At 40.3% G+C, this 17507-nt stretch overlaps 1 protein-coding gene across 1 annotated transcript in view; it reads right to left on the reverse strand.

Moving 5' to 3' along the window:
* MRPL13 (mitochondrial ribosomal protein L13) overlaps positions 1-17507 on the reverse strand; it is a 40883-nt gene that overhangs the window by 22751 nt on the left and 625 nt on the right. Inside the window, exons 2-4 of the mRNA XM_027561705.1 lie at positions 13482-13605; positions 8225-8318; positions 4264-4324 (exon numbers count right to left, since the gene is read on the reverse strand). Of these exons, the coding sequence (XP_027417506.1) occupies positions 4264-4324; positions 8225-8318; positions 13482-13605 (279 nt within the window). The remainder of the gene's footprint in view (positions 1-4263; positions 4325-8224; positions 8319-13481; positions 13606-17507) is intronic.

The following is a 17507-nucleotide window of genomic DNA, read 5'->3' on the forward strand; positions in this document are numbered from 1 at the left end:
ACCCCATGGACCGCAGCGTGCCAGGCCTCTCTGTCCATCTGGTTGTCCTGGTTGTCCATCCACCAACTCCTGGAGCCTACTCAAACTCATGTCCTGCTATTAATCAATGTACTTTATTGTTCCCGAAAAACACTGAGGGTTTGGATTGGTGGTAAAGTAACTGACCTCTTCCTTAAAAACAGTCAAAATTAAGACTTAAAGCCATCATCAAATATTTCATAATGCATTTCAATCTCTGTTCATAAAAAAGTTTGAAACGATTCCTACAGATGCTACCCAAAGCCAAGTTCTTCACATTGGAAGTTGGCTTACACTGCCTCCTGGTGTACATTCAGCATACTGAACAAACTAGAAACTAGTTTTAAAGACATTGGAAAATATTCGTCAAGTATTAAAACTATAATTTGTTGTAAAAGTTATGGTATATATTAGCAGCGGCCCTAACAACAACTTTTTACTAGTATTATAAAAGTAGAACATTAAATATTTTCTAAGAAACAACTCTTGAGTATGTTTTTATAAAACAGATTCAAATGATGAAGTAAAAATACTCAGTAAAGTACAGAATTTCTAAACATTATGTCAGTAATAAACACAGCTCTTCCCCCACCTTTAACCAAGAAAATTTTAGACAGTACTTGGACCACAAGGAAATCAAACCGGTCAATCCTAAAGGAAATCAGTCCTGAATATTCATTGGAAGGACTGACTGATGCTGAAGCTCAAACTCCAATACTTTGGCCACCTGATGCAAAGAACTGACTCATTGGAAAAGACCCTGATGCTGGGAAAGATTGAAGGTAGGAGGAGAAAGGGATGACAGAGGATGAGATAGTTGGATGGCATCACCGACTCAATGGACATGAGTTTGAGTAAGCTCCAGGAGTTGGTGATGGACAGAGAGGCCTGGCATGCTGCAGTCCACGGGGTCGCAGAGTCAGACACGACTGAGCAACTGAACTGAACACCAAACAAATGGTTGCATTCTTTATACATACATACATACATACATTTATTTTTATTCATCATTTTAGGAAAATAAAAAGGAGTATCTTCAAAACTTAACAGTTTGCTCATTTAAATAAAAAGCTAAAACAGCTGTGAATGGGGAAAACACTCCCAAATCTAAGAGAACAATTCAAAGACTGGGTTATCAAGAGTTAAGGAAGAAAAAAATAAAACTGTAAAGGGCAACAGAAGACTCTGCTTTTATAATCAATACTGAGAACTAGCATTTGGATTTAGAACACCTGTTAGGACAGAACTCTATGATACATAATAAATAAACATTAATGAAGCTAGTAATATTGTTTTTTTAAATATTTCTAAAGGATGGAACTGACTGGAGGACAAAAATAGGAAGAACAAGAAAAAGAAAGTCCTGGGCTGCCATCTGCTCTGGGGTGTCCGCTCAGCACAGGGCTTGGGTTCAGAGGACCGCAAACGTGAGGTCTGCAGCAGGATCAAGACGCCCCCACATGCCTGGATCCCCGGGGCCAGCAGAAAGGCAGCATCCTTTCAGGGTGCTGAGCTGGGAAACGAAAAAGTAAGTCTTTCTCGATAGGGAGTTGCTAACTATGAACCTGATCTTGTAAGGTTTTCAGGCCCCAAGTTCACCTGTTTTATGGGGATCAAATTCCAGAAGCTGGAAGTATAGCTTAAAGGGGTCTTAGGTTGGGGGGTGTGTGTATACACGTATATCCCCAGGCACCAGCCAAAAGCTAAGTACATCTCTTCTGAAGAAACTCATTTTTAACATAGGTCTCAAAAACTCTCAGGGATGAAGTTCCAAGGTACAAGTACTTTCCTAGCACCCTGAGCAGAAACAATAAATTGCAGACCCACAAAGACCCACAAGTATCAGTCAGATATAAATGCTAAGAATTATGTTTAAAGTGCTTAAAGAAATATAAGAGAGAACCAAGGTATGACAAAGGAACAGAAGATGGTCAAAACTGACTAGCAAACTGAAAAAGAAACAAACAGTAAAAGCTTCCAGAAAAGGAAAAAAATGCAACAGCTGACATTAGAAACTCAGTAAAAGATTAGACCTTGGGGAAAAGAAAATGAGAGGACAAGAACACAGATCTAAGGAAATTCCTGACAATCCAGCACAGAGCCAGGGAGACATAAAATATGAGGAAGACACAAAATGTAAAAGGAGGAACTGAACTGTGCGCAGTGGAGGCAGTCTGCTGTGTACACAGGCAGCTCCCAGAGGGAGAGGGCGGGCAGGGAGTCAAGGGGACCAATGTGGAGAGGTGTAAGAGCTGACAGATTTTCAGAGGAGAAACCGGTCCTCAAGCAAAATCGGTAAGAAAACTCAAAAATAAAAACCAAAGCCAAAGAAAAGATCTTAAAAGTATTCTGAAAGACAAGACAGGCTACACACAAATAAAGTGACATCTGAATCTGACATCAACAGCAATAACGGAAACTAAAATCTATTTGAAAGATAGCTTCAAAAAGCTAAGAGAAAAAAACAAAGTTATCCTAGAATTGTGCAGATACACAAAACTATTTTTTAAGAATGAAGGTAAAAATAAAGTTACAAACAGAAAAGGGGCATCCACTATTCAGAGACTGTTATGATGGGAATGTCAATGAGGAGTACTTCAAGGAGGACACTGATCGGAGTTAAAAGACTGCAAGCAAAGAAGATCTTAAAAAAATTAGTAACAGTATAAAAAACTGAGAACAAGAAAGTCCAACCAGAAGGGTTTTTAAACCATCTTGAACAGAGAAAACATACAGACAGAGGGAGAACGGGTATTAAAAATCTTCTAGAGGCCTTGACTTGACTGTGAGGAAAGTAAAAATATTGATTAATCTTATACTTCTAATAAATGAGGGGCTTCCCTGGTGGCTCAGACGGTAAAGAGTCTGTCTGCAATGCAGGAGACCCGGGTTCTATCCTTGGGTTGGGAAGATGCCCTGGAGAAGGAAATGGCAGCCCACTCCAGTATTCTTGCCTGGAGAATTCCATGGACAGAGGAGCCTGGTGGGCTACAGTCCATGGGGTCACAAAGAGTCAGACGCGACTGAGCGACTTCACTTTCACTTTCTAAGAAATGAACTCAATCAATCCAAAAGCAAGCAAGGAGGGGAGGAGAAGGAAAATGATACCTAGCTCAACTTGTGGACACAGCGGGGGAAGCAGAGAGGGACGGACTGAGAAAGCAGCACCGACATATATACCCTGCTGTTCAGTCGCTGAGTCAAGTTCGACTCTCTGTGACCCCGTGAACTGCAGCCCTGCCGGGCTCCCCTGTCCATGGGATTTCTCAGGCAAGAATACTGGAGTGGGCTGCCATTTCCTTCTCCAGGGATCTTCCCCACACGGGGGCCAAACCTGCGTCTCCTGCACTGGCAGGCGTGTGTGAGCCGGACAGTGGGTGGGAACCTGCTGTAACACAGGGGGCCAGCTCAGGGCTCGGTGACGACCGAGGGGGCAGGGTGGGGGTGAGGGGGGCTCAAGGAGGGAATACAGACAGTTATGACTGACTCACAGTGACGTGTGGCAGAAACCAACACAGTATTGTAAAGCAATTAACACTCCAATTAAAAAAATAAAATCTAGCTCAGTAAAGTTTAAAGATAAACTATAAAAGATAAACTATGAGGCATCAAAATAAAAAAAGGTTGATTTAGCTATATCAATATATAAAAAGAATAGACTACAAGTTAAAAAGCACTACTGGAGATAAAGTCAGGACATACCTCAATCAATTCTTCAGGAAGATTACAATTCCAAACTTAAATTTATCTAACCCTAAATCGTCAAAACATACAATGGAAAAAACTGACAGAACTATAAGGAAAAATCAATAAATCCATAATTGAGATTTTAACATAACTCTTCAATAAAGTGAATAACAAAAATAGAGTGCAAGATTGGAACAACATATTTAGCACGTTTGATATACTTAAAATATAAACAGATATATATACATACATCTGTCTCCCCAAAACATTTTCAGCAATCATATATTCTAGGTGATCATGCAGATGTCAAGAAATTAAAAAGAAAAGCATCAAAATTCTATGACTAAATGCAAAGTATATTAAATAGTAATTAGAAAAGATACAGAACTGGATGATGATGAAATATTATTGATACTTATCAAAACTTGTATGATATAGTGAAGAACTCACAGCCCTGAACGCTAGCTACGTTAGAAGAGAAGGAAGACTGAAAACCCAGTTTCTGAACCAGTTTCTCCACAAATGATTAATAATGATAAAAAAATACAATACACTTACTGCTACTGGATCCTTCCGGTGAAGCTGAGCAGCTGTTACTTGTTTAAATCCACCTGGGTAGCTATTAAAAGAAACAAAGACAATAAAATTGGGAGTAGGCGATGGGATAGTATCCTTGAAATGAACATTCTCATAATATGAAACTATTTTTATTATGAAATTACATTTGTTTCTCCTGGAGGAGGAAATGGCAACCCACTCCAGTGTTCTTGCCTGGAGGATCCCATGGACAGAGGAGCCTGGTGGGCTGCAGTCCATGGGGTCGACTGAGCAACCAATACACACACTTGCTTCTGGGAACTATGCTACTCATCATGTCTTAAAAATTAAGCAGTAACTATGCTACATGAAATGCTATTAAGTGGTCAAATTTAGCAATTGTTGTTTTATAAAACCAATCATAAAGGCAATCAGTCCTGAATATTCATTGGAAGGATTGATGCGAAGCTGAAACTCCTATACTTTGGCCACCTGATGTGAAGAAATGACTCCTTGCAAAAGACCCTGATGCTGGGAAAGATTGAAGGTAGGAGGAGAAGGGGACGACAGAGGATGAGATGGTTGGATGGCATCACTGACTCAATGGACACGAGTGTGAGTATACTCTGGGAGTTGGTGATGGACAGGGAGGCCTGGCGTGCTGTGGTCCATGGGGTCGCAAAGAATTGGACACGACTCAGCGACTGAACTGAATTTCATAAAAAATTCCACATCTTAGAAATTTCTTGGCTAACCATTTTTAAAATTAATTACTCTATTGGCTGTGCTGGGTCTTCACTGGGCTCCCCTGGTGGCCTGGCTGGTGGAATCTGCCCGTAACACAGGAGACCGGGCTGGACGCTGGGTTGGGAAGGTGCCCTGGAGGGGAAGGCTGCCCGCTGTCCTCACTGCTCCAGGTCAGGCGTTCTCCGGCTGCGGCAAACGGGCTATGTGCTGCTCTGGCACATGGGCTCCTCATGGCACTGGCTTCTCTCGCTGTGGAGCAGGACTCCAGGTGTGCAGGCTTCAGTGTTGCAGCAGGCTCTGCGGTGCCGGCTCAGCAGCTGCTCCCAGGCGTGTGGAATCTTCCTGGATCAGCGGTGAAGCCTGTGTCCCTTGCACTGGCAGGCGGATTCTTATCCACTGCATCACCATGGAAGTCCCTGGCTAACTGTATTTCTACTGGAATTTAAGTTCATTCATCATTCATTCATTCATTCACAGTTACTTATTTCTGCTTGAATGCAGGGAAAACAAAACAGTGCCAAAATGTATTTCAAAGTGAACAAGCTAGGGGTCAGGTCTGGGGAAAGCCGGTAGACTACTTGGTTCTGAAGGCAAGTTAATACTCTAAACAGGTCGTGCTCCTATTTCCTATTACCAGGAAGTCATATGCTGCTTCTGAGTAACAAAATATTTCATTGTGTTCAGATCAAAATCATAAATAGAGATTAAAGAAAATATTTGGGATAGGTATTGGAGATCTTACTAACCTGAATACCCCAGACCCAGGTCTGAAATCAAGGTTTGGCCAGCAGCAACCAGTGTAATATGAGGCAACTCATTTCATCTCTTTCTTTATGGGTTTGCTCAGATAAGAAAAATGCTAGTATTTGCCCCATCTACCTCTCAAGATTTTATGACAGTCGAGTAGGAAAGTGTTTGTGACAGTACTTAAGAAATTTAAAACAAAAAGAGCACACAGATGTAAGACTTTATTACACTGAATGGATGAATAAGAGCCTAGATGATTTTCAAGGAAGGGAAAAAGAAAACATAAAGACAATGGACTCTGTAAGGGAAATTTACAATTATCTAAATATGATTCCTGTTATAGGTTTCTTTCAACACTTAAAAACATTTTGAAGAGGATTTAGAGAACCACGTTTTAGGAATAAAATTTAAGAAAGCAAATTTAGAAGTATGCTGAGAAAAATGTCTAAGTTTCAAAATGATACTCTTTCATTTGTTTCATGGAGTTTCACCCTCAGAACAAGAAATAATTGTCCTCTATTCTTTCTCTCTGGGAAGAAAATACTTTATGCTTTTATCACATGCTTATTTTGTGAGTGTGTGTACGAAGGAAACAACGTTTATTTTTTTTTCTTCTATTTATTTTAATTGGAGGCTACTTACTTTACAGTATTGTAGTGGTTTTGGCTACGTTGACATGAACAGCCATGGGAGTACATACATGTGTTCCCCATCCTTATCACATGGTTATCTTGCATTTTCATATTTCTTTCCCAATTGCCTCTAAACTTTTAAAACTTGTTTTACATATATTTTACTTTGCCAAAAGTAAGAATGACTAAAAGTGAATGTGAATTAATTTTTGTTAAATATTTCATTAAAGTGTTTAAGTACAGGATGGGCAAAGGTTGGCTAACAAGCAAAAGTGTTTTTCCAAGCATTAAAGACCTACCTGGGCAAAAGACAAAAAGGAACAGAAGGGAGCCTCAAAGCCGGCTTGTCTAAGATGCAGGTGCGCTTGGAAATAAAATAATTTTGATCAAGAATGAAAGGCCAATATGTCTAACTATATCTTGCATGATACTGAAGAAATTATGCTTAATAAAATTTGTACATGACCTGAAACTGAGGGGTTTAACTAATACATTACCTGAAATAATTCAGGTCTCAAAAGATCTTCAAAGGCCGGAGATAAAATTTAACATAGAGTAAACTCAGGGTACTACAGCTAGATTAGAATGCAACTGAAACACACAGGAAGGAGGACACAAGGCTGAAAAGCCCTCAGGAGTTTCAGCTGGTAGTAAACGCAGTGTAGCAGTGACGCAGCCGTGAGGAGCCCTCCTAGAGCAACAGAAGGCAGAGTAACTGAGAGATGGGGGGTCACACTGCACCAGAAACCCAGCAGGACACAGCCAGGCGAGTGTTATTTAGTTAAGATATTGACAAGTAATGACTGCACCCAGAGAACAGTGAGCAAGATATGACGGAGATCTTCAAAGGGCAGTCACATAAAGGACTTTGCGTGAACTACAGGTGTTTAGAGAAGAGACGATCAGTGAGTGCGTGCTGATCACTCTCAATTACCTGAAGGAGGTCATGTGGAAGATATAGTTTTACACCGTCCAAAAAAGGAGGACAGAGGGCGAGATGGCCGGGTGGCATCACCAACTTGATGGACATGAGTTTGAGCAAGCTCCAGGAGATGGTGATGGACAGGGAGGCCTGGTGTGCTGCAGTCCATGGGGTCGTAAAGAGTCAGACACGACTGAGCGACTGAACAACAGCACCAAAAGGCCATTATGAAAGCTGAAGAAAGACAGGTGATGACTTAACAGCACTGAGATCTTTCCAAAATTCAGACCACGTCAAAGGCAGAATGAATGGGCTGCCTCAGGAGCTAGGAGACTGCTACTGTTCAAAGACAGGCAGACCTATAACCTGACAGGGATGCTGTGGGAAGGTGTAATGGTGTCCTTCCAACTTGGGATTCTCCTCACCATTCTTTCAACCTCTCATGCACTTTTAGAAGTTCAAGACGCTTCTGGAAACAGCAGTAAGACAAATCAGAGGAAGCAGAAAGAAACGAGAAGACTGATAAAGAGAGAAACCTAGATCAGAGAGGTTAACTGACAGATACTCTCAGGAAAAACCAATAGCCTCAGGCAATTACAAGGATCTGGTACAGTTTTGTCGTTTTCTTTTTTTTTTTTTAGTTTTGTTGTTTTCTGATTGAGTAAATCACACACGCATCACGAACAAAATCAGTGTTTTCTTAAATCTCTTTTTCTTTCAAAATTATTTTATTATTTTATTTATTTTTATTTTTTGGCTGTGCCACGCGAGATCTTAGTTCCCCAACCGGGTACTGAACCTGTGCCCCCTGCAGTGGAAGTGCAGATCTTAACCACTCGACCACCAGGAAGTTCCTTAAATTTCTTTTAAATATAATAATACTAAAGTAATACATTTCCACTGCCTATCTTCCCCGACAAAAGCACTATCTTACCCAGTATGTGAGGAGTACACTTTTTGCTCCCACTTGTTCCCAGAAAAGGCAATGTGCCTTGTGTTCATGATGACAACATGATCTCCACAGTCACCTGGATTTAAAAGAACAAAGAGAGAAAAAAAGGATTTTGGTCGAAAAATTTTGCCTTTAAGAAAAAGTGCGCTTGGTTATTTACAAAGCTTTCCAAAGTCCAAAGAACACATCAGTGAATATAAAGCATGTCAGTGCAACATCAAAATCCTTGAACAGACTGATGTTTTTCTTTTATATAACATCTAAGTGTAGAGGAGTTGGCTAGACATTTGGAAAATCTCAACACTGGAAGGTAAAAGAGAATTTGGGAAGGAAGCCAATAACAACATAGGTCTTTGAAAGGCAAATTACTGTTCCTCTTATTATCTTTGACCATTAATGATTACACTTCATTAAAATGTAATAATTACACTTTAATAATAATTACACTTCACCACTTTTAACTATCTAATACAAATTTCCCCTTAAAAATAAGAGAAAATGAAAACAATATGCATATAGATGAAAAAAGGTATATTTTACCAGTAGGTAAATTGGAAACAAATGTAAAACATCTCAATTGTTATTAGTTCAAATTCAGAGAAGAGAGTATTATGCTCTCAGCTTAACTACTAACCCAAGGCTTTTTCCAATCACATTTAACTAGTTAAATATCTTTCAAACTGGAAAAAAAAAATTAAGGTTTGGTAAACAGTTTTCAGAAACAGGAATTAAGTTTATTTACAAAAATTTATCACCTTAGATTTCTAACCTTATTTGATTTCTTTTTATAATATTGGGCTAAGTTAAATGGCCAAGTAAAATTCAAACTAATTAAATCAAGGGGAAAACTCAAAGATTTATGTGAGGATATCTAAGGTCTCATCGTGGATCCACAGTCTTCTTCCTCCTTCATGACATACAGCATTGCTTTTATATACTGATCTTATAGGATCTGGTTTGAGAAATGTCTGAAAAAAAGCTGTTCCAATTTAGTGATAAATAACAGAAGTTTGGCTTTGGCTTTTATGCTTGTTTCCAGCCTTGATGAACAAATATCCAAATGCCTACTTCAACTTTTTTTTTCTTCTTTTAGTATCCCTGAACTTCTGCATGGCTAATGTGACAGATGATCATGGAAGTTACCACAAAATCCACTGAGTATAAAGACATTGTGATAGGAACAAAGGGTGTTGTTCCAATTTATTGCTGGTACGTAAATATTCACTTCTAAAAGAGGTAAGAGATGGGAATACCAGATCACCTGACCTGCCTCTTGAGAAACCTATATGCAGGTCAGGAAGCAACAGTTAGAACTGGACATGGAACAACAGACTGATTCCAAATAGGGACAGGAGTACATCAAGGCTGTATATTGTCACCCTGCTTATTTAACTTATACGCAGAGTACATTATGAGAAACACTGGGCTGGAAGAAGCACAAGCTGGAATCAAGATTGCCGGGAGAAATATCAATAACCTCAGATATGCAGATGATACCACCCTTATGGCAGAAAGTGAGGAGGAACTAAAAAGCCTCTTAATGAAAGTGAAAGTGGAGAGTGAAAAAGTTGGCTTAAAGCTCAACATTCAGAAAACTAAGATCATGGCATCTGGTCCCATCACTTCATGGGAAATAGATGGGGAAACAGTGGAAACAGTGGCTGACTTTATTTTTCTGGGCTCCAAAATCACTACAGATGGTGACTGCAGCCATGAAATTAAAAGACGCTTACTCCTTGGAAGGAAAGTTATGACCAACCTAGGTAGCATATTGAAAAGCAGAGACATTACTTTGCCAATAAAGGTCCGTCTAGTCAAGGCTATGGTTTTTCCTGTGGTCATGTATGGATGTGAGAGTTGGACTGTGAAGAAGGCTGAGCACTGAAGAATTGATGGTTTTGAACTGTGGTGTAGGAGAAGACTCTTGAGAGTCCCTTGGACTGCAAGAAGATCCAACCAGTCCATTCTAAAGGAGATCAGTCCTGGGTATTCTTTGGATGGAATGATGCTAAAGCTGAAACTCCAATACTTTGGCCACCTCATGTGAAGAGTTGACTCATTGGAAAAGACTCAGATGCTGGGAGAGACTGGGGGCAGGAGGAGAAGGGGATGACAGAGGATGAGATGGCTGGATGGTATCATTGACTCGACGGACATGAGTTTGGGTGAACTCCGGGAGTTGGTGATGGACAGGGAGGCCTGGCGTGCTGCAAATCATAGGGTCGCAAAGAGTCGGACACGACTGAGCGACTGAACTGAACTGAACTGAAAAGAGGTAAGTAGTCTATATGTAACTGGGAGCAAAAACCTTCAGTGTTTTGTATGATGATGTTCTAGGAGTGAGCTGAAGAACAAATGTGCGATTAACACTGTGAAATTTAAATGACATTGTTAACACTTGAAATAGACTGACTCAACTGAATAGTAAGAAAGAAAAATACTTTAGCTGGGTGACTTTAAGAAGAGCATTTTAAACTTTTTCCCCCTACCAAATTCTTAAAAGATTTAAATAAATAATGCAAAACAGAATACTAGAGATTAGATTAGTTGAATTGTTTGAATTGTGTTTGAATTGCTAATATTCACAATATAACCTTTAAGAATTGTGTGAAAATTTTATTTGATTTCATTCCATGTGCACCAGAAATACTTTAGGATGATCTGATAACTTCAGATAATACTAAAGAAAGGTTTCCCTCTGCTTCTTTTAAATGCTCATATAGTCTTCCTCAACTGATTAACTTGTGGACAATGAAAAGAACAGCATTCTGACGAAGAGTAAGTCACAATGCAGATATCACCAAGGGCCCTGACTTTTCATTCATCAGAGAGAAATAAATATGTTCAGAAAGTGCCTGCGTCTCCAGCTCAGGAGGGCAGCTCCAATCAGAAGGCAGTGTGTGTAAAGTGGTTCAAAGATTGTGTACTCACATATCCGCACACACACAGAGGCCTGCACGGCTTGTTGAGATGCTGTGGCAAACCAGCCTTCCCTTTCCACGGCTGTGTTTTTCTTATGGAACTGTGGTTTGGGTCAAGATGGAAATGCCACGGAATTAAAAGAACGTGCTCCTTTCACAAAATTGGGGAAAAGATGGAATCAGCAGTAGCCACATAATTCTTTTTCAAGTATAGCACTTATCCATCCACTGAATTAAAGTTCTGCTTCCTTACAAGTAAGTCATCACTGCAAAAGCGCTCCTTATGCACTGCAGAGTAAACACTTTGCCAGAATACAGACAAGCCTTTCTGTCAGGCCATTCTTTCCTAGGAATGGAGGATAGCTTTTCTAGGAAATCAGAAATTTACTTTTTAAAGACTAAATTGTATTTTTGTTTCACTGTACTTAATATTCGACTTTTATCAGCAGAATATTGGACTTTTCATGTCCCTAAGATGTCACCAAAATCAGAACTTAAACTGCAAAAAACACCCAAAAACTTAAACTGCAAGCAGTTTTCAATTTACAAATATGTTGTTTTAGGTGTTTTTCTAACATTTATTGGTTTAATCAGCATTTATTATGTATGTTTTATGTGCTTATAAACATCATAGACATGTTTACTTGAAAACTGACATACAGTTTCTCAGAAAAACAATATTACAAATGATGGCCACATATACAGGAAGAGCTATAAAGGTTAGTATTTAGGTGTGATAATGACATTTAGGTTACACTGGAGAATATTCTTAGGAGACATATGCTGAAGTATTTAGGGGGTAATATACTGATTATCGCCAGCTTTCCCGGTGGCTCAGAGGTTAAAGCGTCTGCCCGCAATGCGGGAGACCAGGGTTTGATCCCTGGGTTGGGAAGATTCCCCTGGAGAAAGAAATGGCAACCCACTCCAGTATTCTTGAGTGGAGAATCCCATGGATGGAGGAGCCTGGTGGGCTACATACAGTCCACGGGGTCGCAAAGAGTCGGACACGACTGAGCAATTTCACTTTCACACTGATTATCATTTATTTTCAAATGAGTAAAAATAACACGGTAAAATACTGTGTAATCTAGGTGGATATAGAGAAATTCACTGTACTATTTTGACCTTTTCTGAAATTGTGAAAATTTTTATAAGACAAGTTAGAGAAAAAGTAAAAGACTTAACAAACCAGTGGAAAAAAGGGAAGAAGAAATGTAGACATTTCACAGAATGGGAAATGACAAAAAGGCCAATATATAAATGAAAAGATACTGAACTCCATGTGCAATTAGGAAAATGCAAATTAAAACCACAGAGCACTTCCCAGCTACCAAAGCAGAATGTTACTCAGATGAGGAATAATGAAAACATCTGCATATGAAGACTGACTAGGTTCCTGTGTATCTCTGAGCCCAGTAATTCCTATCCTACAGATAGACCTTCCACCTGTGTCCTGGAAAAATGGTACAAGAACACTGATAGCAATGTTGTGCATAAGAAACAAAAAAGGAGGTAAACCACCCAAATGCTCAGTGAATGGATATTTATTTCATCATTACTATTATTACTTTTCTTAAAAATATTATCTATATTTATATACAGATAGATGAATACATCCCTATCCATCTATACACATCTTTGTATATTTCATATTTCAAAACAAAGTTAAAACTCAGTGTAAAAAGCGTTGTTGACAGGCCAAGCAAGATGAAGAGTAAGAATTGACACTCGGGCCTTGCAGGGTGGACAGGGAGTGCCTAGGAAAGTGAAGTCAATCAAAACTACCTGGGCTAAGCGGAAGGCTTTCAGTACGAAAGCAACTGTTTTTTGTTTTGGAAAAAGGATATGGAAAGCAAATTTGTTAACTCAAAATAGTGAAAAATAACTTTCCATAGCTAACTAGCTCTATATATCTCTCTGAAGGAAAGAGTCTTTAGAAGAGAGGGCAAGCTTATCTGCGTATTTTCCAAAGCTCTCTATTGAAACGCACGTCGCCACGTGAAGAGACGTGCTGAAGAGTGAGCATTTAAAGTCCAAGTCAGGACATTTCTGAGAGTGAAAGGAAGAGCTACTGATAATTTTGCTGGGACAATGGCATAAAATGGGACTGTTTCAGGTGAAATGGTCTATGTGGTTTTCCTATGAAGAAGCAAAATTCATTTTAGTGCCCTAACAGGATTTCAGCGAAGATGGAATAAGGGATCTTCAAGGAAAAAAAAAAAAAAAAGATCCTTGCAGCAGTACAGTCAAACATCTTCAAAATTCTATCCTCACATGAAAACTGCGTTTACCGACAGGTCTAAAATGATACTCACTCAGTTGATGGTACACAGGCTTATGCAATCCTTGAAGTCTAACTGATGCCAGGGTAGCAAGCTTGCCAGGGGGCTGCATCTTCCCATCTAGGAGATACCAAACTCGGGCAAAAGTGGCCCATTGCTTAAGAGACAGAAGAGGAAACGAGGGAAATTCTCATTAAATGCGAACACCGGAGTTTGTTATTATATACCATTGCACATAATCTACAATTAATGTCAATAATTATAACGAAAAAGATCCCATCGTTAGGTAACTTTTTTCATTTCTATTTCTGGAAAAAGGGAACCTTTCCTCATTCTTCTGCAGAGATTAATGCAGTCATTCTTCCTGCCTGCTTTTCTATTAGCAATATGGATCATGCTTTATTAAAAACATTCCAAAGATATTATTTCCTTTTACATTTTGTATTTTTCATACCATGTACAATAGACTGGAGGGTTAATGAGAAAGCAGTTGTTTCTGAAGGTCTTCAAAAATACCTTGAGATCAGAAGATGAGTTATACTTAAAGAAGAGTGGCCAGTTAGAAACTGATGACTATTTAGGAGTTTAACTCTAGTGAAAGAAAGTGTGAAAAAGTGTTAGTCGCTCAGTCGTGTCTGCTCTTTGAAACCCATGCGCTGCAGCCCACCAGGCTCCTCTGTCCATGGGATTCTCCAGGCAGGAATGCTGGAGTGAGTAGCCATTCCCTTCTCCAGAGCCTGTTTCCAACCCAGGGGTTGAAGCCAGGTCTCCTGAATTGCAGGCCCATTCTTTATCATTTGAGCCACCAGGGAACTAGCAGAAATGAAGCTGGAGAAGTACAGATGGATGATACTGAATAAACTTCAATTTCAAAAAACCGCCTTAGACTGACATCTAAGGCTGCCGCAGGTAAGCTAAGACAGTTACAGGCCAGAAGATCCTGATCAGATCCTTTCTCTATGGATATACACAAGCTGCCAAACAATGTTGGAGAAAGTATTGATACAACCAGGCCGGCTGGTTTTCTCTTAAATTTAACCATCACAAACCTAAAATCAGTAAAACTGCTTACCCATCTGTTTTACTGTTCTCATTTGTCTAGTCTCCATCCCATTCCCCTTGTTTATCTGTTGTCAGGTTTACCTCGATTTCATATGTTTTGATGCCCCTGTAAAGGGTACTGCATTTTTAATTTAAATTTCTGATTGTTGCTAGTATACAGAAATACACTTCATTTTTATATTTTGGTCTTATATTCAGCAACCTTGCTAAAGTCATTTATCAGTTCTAGTAACTTTTTGTAAATTCCCTTTTTTACACAGATGATCCTTTTCTTTGCAAATAAGGAGAGCTTCTAGCCCACATACTTTCCATCTCTCTCAGCATATGAACTAAAAAAAAAAAAATTCAATTGTCTGCAGGACAATCTTGTTTCTTCAATAAACTGCAAAGAAAAAAGATAGGATAGGAACCCATTATTAAGAGACTTAAAAAAAAAACACATCAGAAACTTACTGTACTTTGGATCCCATTCCAAAGAAAAAAACCATAAAAATATTCTGTATTAATATTTATATATACATGAGAAAATTGGAAATGTGAACATATACTGAATAATTGATATTAAGGAATTGCTATGAAATTTTCATTTGCTTTGATAAATAGTAATGGCATTAAAAAAAAAATCTTTATCTTATAAAGAATGTATTGAAACATTTACTGATGAAATAAGAAGTAAATGAGGTACAGATTAAATGATACTGACTATGAGCCTTCCGAAACTGGGTGATAATCTAATATCTGATTGAGATTATCCATAATAAAGTTAAAACAACAAAAAAAGCTACTCCTGACCTCCATTCCTTACCAATGACTGCCTCATTTCTTTCCTTTTCTTTGCTGTAAACTCTTGCTAAGAGTTGTCTTTACTTCAAATTTATCTCTCCTCATTCTTTCTTCAGGGCTTCCCTCGTGGCTCAGCAGTAAAGAATCCGCCTGCCAATGCAGGAGATAGGGGTTCGATCCCTGGGTCGGGAAGATTCCCTGGCGAAGGAAACGGCAATTCACTCCAGTATTCTTGCCTGGAGAATTGCAGGGCCAGAGGAGCCTGGCAGGATGCAGTCTGTGGGGTGGCAAAGGAGGTGGCACAACTTAGGGACTAAACAACCACCGAAACAACGCTTTCTTCAACCTGCTGCCCCCGGGCTTCTGTCTTCCCATACCCGCCAGCAGCACACTACTGCCAAAGGCACCACGGCCGTCACATTACGAAACCCCTCGGTCAGTTCTAAGTCTTTGATATGGTTGATCATTCCCCTCTCCTGGGTGTTGTTTCTTCACTTAATTTCTGGAACACCACTGTCTATCCCCATTCACCCATCATGCTGATTCTTTCTCTTGCCTCTGAAAGGCTGGTATGTTCCACAACTGTTCTTGGTCCTCCTCTCCTCTTAACTTACTTCCTCAAAGACTTCATCCAGGCCATTTGTATGCTTCAGATCAGATCAGTCGCTCAGTCGTATCCGACTCTTTGCAACCCCATGAATCGCAGCATGCCAGGCCTCCCTGTCCCTCACCAACTTCCGGAGTTCACTCAGACTAATGTCCTTCGAGTCAGTGATGCCATCCAGCCATTTCATCTTCTGTCGTCCCCTTCTCCTCTTGCCCCCAATCCCTCCCAGCATCAGAGTCTTTTCCAATGAGTCAACTCTTCGCATGAAGTGGCCAAAGTACTGGAGTTTCAGCTTTAGCATCATTCCTTCCAAAGAAATCCCAGGGCTGATTTCCCCCAGAATGGACTGGTTGGATCTCCTTGCAGTCCAAGGGACTCTCAAGAGTCTTCTCCAACACCACAGTTCAAAAGCATCAATTCTTCGGCACTCAGCCTTCTTCACAGTATGCTTATGATTACCTAATTTACATCTCCAGCTTGGACCTCTTTTCCTAACTCCTGAACTCTTTGAGACCCTAGGGACTGCATCCTGCCAGGCTCCTCTGGCCATGGGATTCTCCAGGCAAGTATACTGGAGTGGATTGCCATTTCCAGGGGATCTTCCCCACCCAGGGATCAAACCCACGATCCCTGCATCTCCTGCACCGGCAGGCTGATTCCTTTACCACTGAGCCACCTGGGAAGCCCCCTGAACTATACACTTGTATTCAACTGCCCACCTGGCATATACACTACAGTGTTTTTAAAATTATATGTAGCAGAAGACCAGTTTTTCCCCAATCCATTACAGACCAATACTCTGATAGAAAAAAAAAACCCAACAAAACTTTGATAAGGCAATTAAAATGCTGCCACAATGTCAAACTGCTACAGTTCTTTTTAATGGTTAACTTTAATTCCTGTATCTCCTTCATCAGGGGCAGGTAACAAAGAGTTCAAGGACTGAATCTCACCTGGGGCAGGACTAGGCTAAGAGGCATCTTACAGCAACATATCCAAAACCGAACCCTGCTCTTCCTCTGAAACCTGCTTCAGTCCCCGCCTTCCTATCTCAGTTGATGGAAGCTCCCTCCGGTTGTTGAAACAAAAAAACCTTGGATTAGTCCTTGGTTTTTTCTGTTGCTGTCCGCCACACAGCTCTTCCGGAAATCTTACCGGTCCCACCTTCACACGGAACGTGACCACTTTTCACCACTACACAGCAACCGGGCCTGGTTCGCGCCCCCCCCATGTGTAGCCTGGATTATTGCGGCAGCCTCCAAATTGATTATTTGCTTCTGTCGTCCACCAATTCCCATTTCTAAACAATTCGGTCTTAACTCAGCAGTCGGGTACTCCTTGTAACACTTAAGCCAGATCAGGTTACTACTTGGTTCAAAACCCTCCAAAGTGAAAGTCGCTCAGTGGTGTCTGACTCTCTGCGACCCCATGGACTATACGGTCCATGGGATTCTCCAGGCCGGAATACTTACCAGGGGATCTTCCCAACCTAGGGATCAAACCCAGGTCTCCCGCATTGCAGGCAGATTCTTTACCATCTCAGCCACCAAAGAAGCCCATTGAACTGCATACCTGAGCTCAATCGCTCAGTTGTGTCTGTCTTCTTT

The sequence above is a fragment of the Bos indicus x Bos taurus genome, chromosome 14 (assembly GCF_003369695.1).
Source record: "Bos indicus x Bos taurus breed Angus x Brahman F1 hybrid chromosome 14, Bos_hybrid_MaternalHap_v2.0, whole genome shotgun sequence".
Lineage (NCBI taxonomy): Eukaryota > Metazoa > Chordata > Mammalia > Artiodactyla > Bovidae > Bos > Bos indicus x Bos taurus.